General features: G+C 44.6%; 1 protein-coding gene across 1 annotated transcript in view; it reads left to right on the top strand.

Moving 5' to 3' along the window:
- Positions 1–1,579: 1,579 nt before the first annotated feature.
- Positions 1,580–2,138, top strand: part of SARC_10878 (hypothetical protein) — a gene marked incomplete at both ends in the record, with an annotated part of 6,374 nt that continues 5,815 nt past the window's right edge. Inside the window, one exon of the mRNA XM_014295058.1 lies at positions 1,580–1,740. Coding sequence (XP_014150533.1) covers positions 1,580–1,740 — 161 coding nt within the window. The remainder of the gene's footprint in view (positions 1,741–2,138) is intronic.

Genomic DNA, 2,138 nt, shown 5'->3' with positions numbered 1-2,138 from the left:
GTCTTAAATATTATGGTGTGGTTAGTACTTATTTGTATCCCAGGGCTGAAAAGTAGGGCCAAAAAGTAGGGCTGAAAAGAGGGCCGAAATGGTGAAATATAGGACAGGTTGTTGGGTGCTACGGTAAAGGACTTCGGATAGGCGCACAGAGTAGAGTGAGATCTGATTGCGTTTGAATCTTTGTGTTCTAGACAGTACTGCATGCACCTACTGTATATCCAGGCTGTCATGTGGTCACAGTGGCGTGCGCATGGGCGTGTGGGAGACCCAGTACCAAGCTATGTACTACCACGTACCAAGCTAACTACTACCACGTACCAAGCTAAATACTACCACGTACCAAGCTAAGTACTACCACGTACCAAGCTATGTACTACCATGTACCAAGCTATGTACTACCACGTACCAAGCTAACTACTACCACGTACCAAGCTAAGTACTACCACGTGCCAAGCTAAGTACTACCACGTACCAAGCTAAGTACTACCATGTACCAAGCTAACTACTACCACGTACCAAGCTAAGTACTACCACGTACCAAGCTAACTACTACCACGTACCAAGATAACTACTACCACGTACCAAGCTAACTACTACCACGTACCAAGCTAACTACTACCACGTACCAAGCTAAGTACTACAACGTACCAAGCTAAGTACTACCACGTACCAAGCTAAGTACTACCACGTACCAAGCTAACTACTACCACGTACCAAGCTAAGTACTACCACGTACCAAGCTAACTACTACCACGTACCAAGCTAAGTACTACCACGTACCAAGCTAACTAACCCGAACTTGTGTATCTCTCAGAGAATACTGAGCGAACGTCTCTGTGGAGGGTGAGTTGGCGTGTGGCGATGGGCAAGTGCGTGGATTCGTCTCCGATCGTTGTGCACCTCCCGACAGAGTATGCGGGACCGCTGGACGGACAAACCCGGTATGTCCGACCCAGAGGCTATTGATATAGCGTGACGGCTAGTATAAGTGGTACTCATCTTACGTGCTTGTGTATAGGAATAGGTATATAAATGTAGAAGCAGTGGTAGACATACTCAGTTGATCCATATATGTTGATTCATGACAGTGTGGCACTTTTATTAACAGAGTTTGGTTTTCGAGAGAGTTGATACTGGCTATGTATTTCAGCCGGACTGAGATTTGTTTCATTCCATTGCATGGAGTGTGATTGACCATTCACCGATCCGTGTGCTGTAGTGAGCTCACACTCACACTTCACGTAGTGGTACTAAACTACGAGCGCGTGTGATTCATTGGCCTCGTATTGTATGATCAAATATACTAGAGTATTTAACTAGCCACATTGTTTCTTTCATCTGCTTTCTTTTTTCTTTCCGTCATTCACATAGCGTTCAAGTGCTTCATACTACCCCACTCAGCATAAACCGTTTTGAAACCTACGAGTCAACATTCAACCACTTCATACCACCCCACTCAGCATATACCATCATGAAACCTATGAGTTAACATTCAAGCACTTCAAACCACCCCACTCAGTATAAACCATCATGAAACCTATGAGTTAACATTCAAGCACTTCATATCATCCCCCCTCAGTATAAGCCGTGATGATGACGCCTATGCGTGTGTGGGCTCTCATGCAGGTGTTTTCACGTGTGTGAGGATATGCGATGGTTCAGTCCGTTTCCGGGTTGATTTTGGTAGCAGGATAGAGACAGCGGCCGGGTACGCGCCTTTGTCCGACCGCCTTTTGGTGGGTATGTTTTAAACCCTCAAGTATCATTTATTCTCATGTATTTTTTTAATGTACATACAGAGAGGTCAATATGCGCGCATTATTAGTTTTGAGAAAGAAAGATTGGTGGGGGTGTGTGGTCCTATTATGGTGCTGCTTGTACTGGTTTTGTGTGAGCCATGACTATGCTGGTGAAAGTTGTGATCTCTTCTGTTTTGATTTGTTGCGGATGGCGACGTGGACAACCATCTGATTATCTGCACCGTACTACGCGTAATAGGCTAATTCTTACCCCAAGGCATTGGTTTGATCATGCTGTATAGTTCAATTGGTAAGGTATGACTTCATGCGTATTATGGCCACAGGATCTTCATATCATGTATCAACCACCAACCGTTTTTAATTGCATTTATATATAGC

The sequence above is a fragment of the Sphaeroforma arctica genome (assembly GCF_001186125.1).
Source record: "Sphaeroforma arctica JP610 unplaced genomic scaffold supercont1.1424, whole genome shotgun sequence".
NCBI classification, from domain to species: domain Eukaryota; class Ichthyosporea; order Ichthyophonida; genus Sphaeroforma; species Sphaeroforma arctica.
Note: the sequence above shows the minus strand (reverse complement) of the source record. Positions and strands in the feature narration are given on the sequence as shown.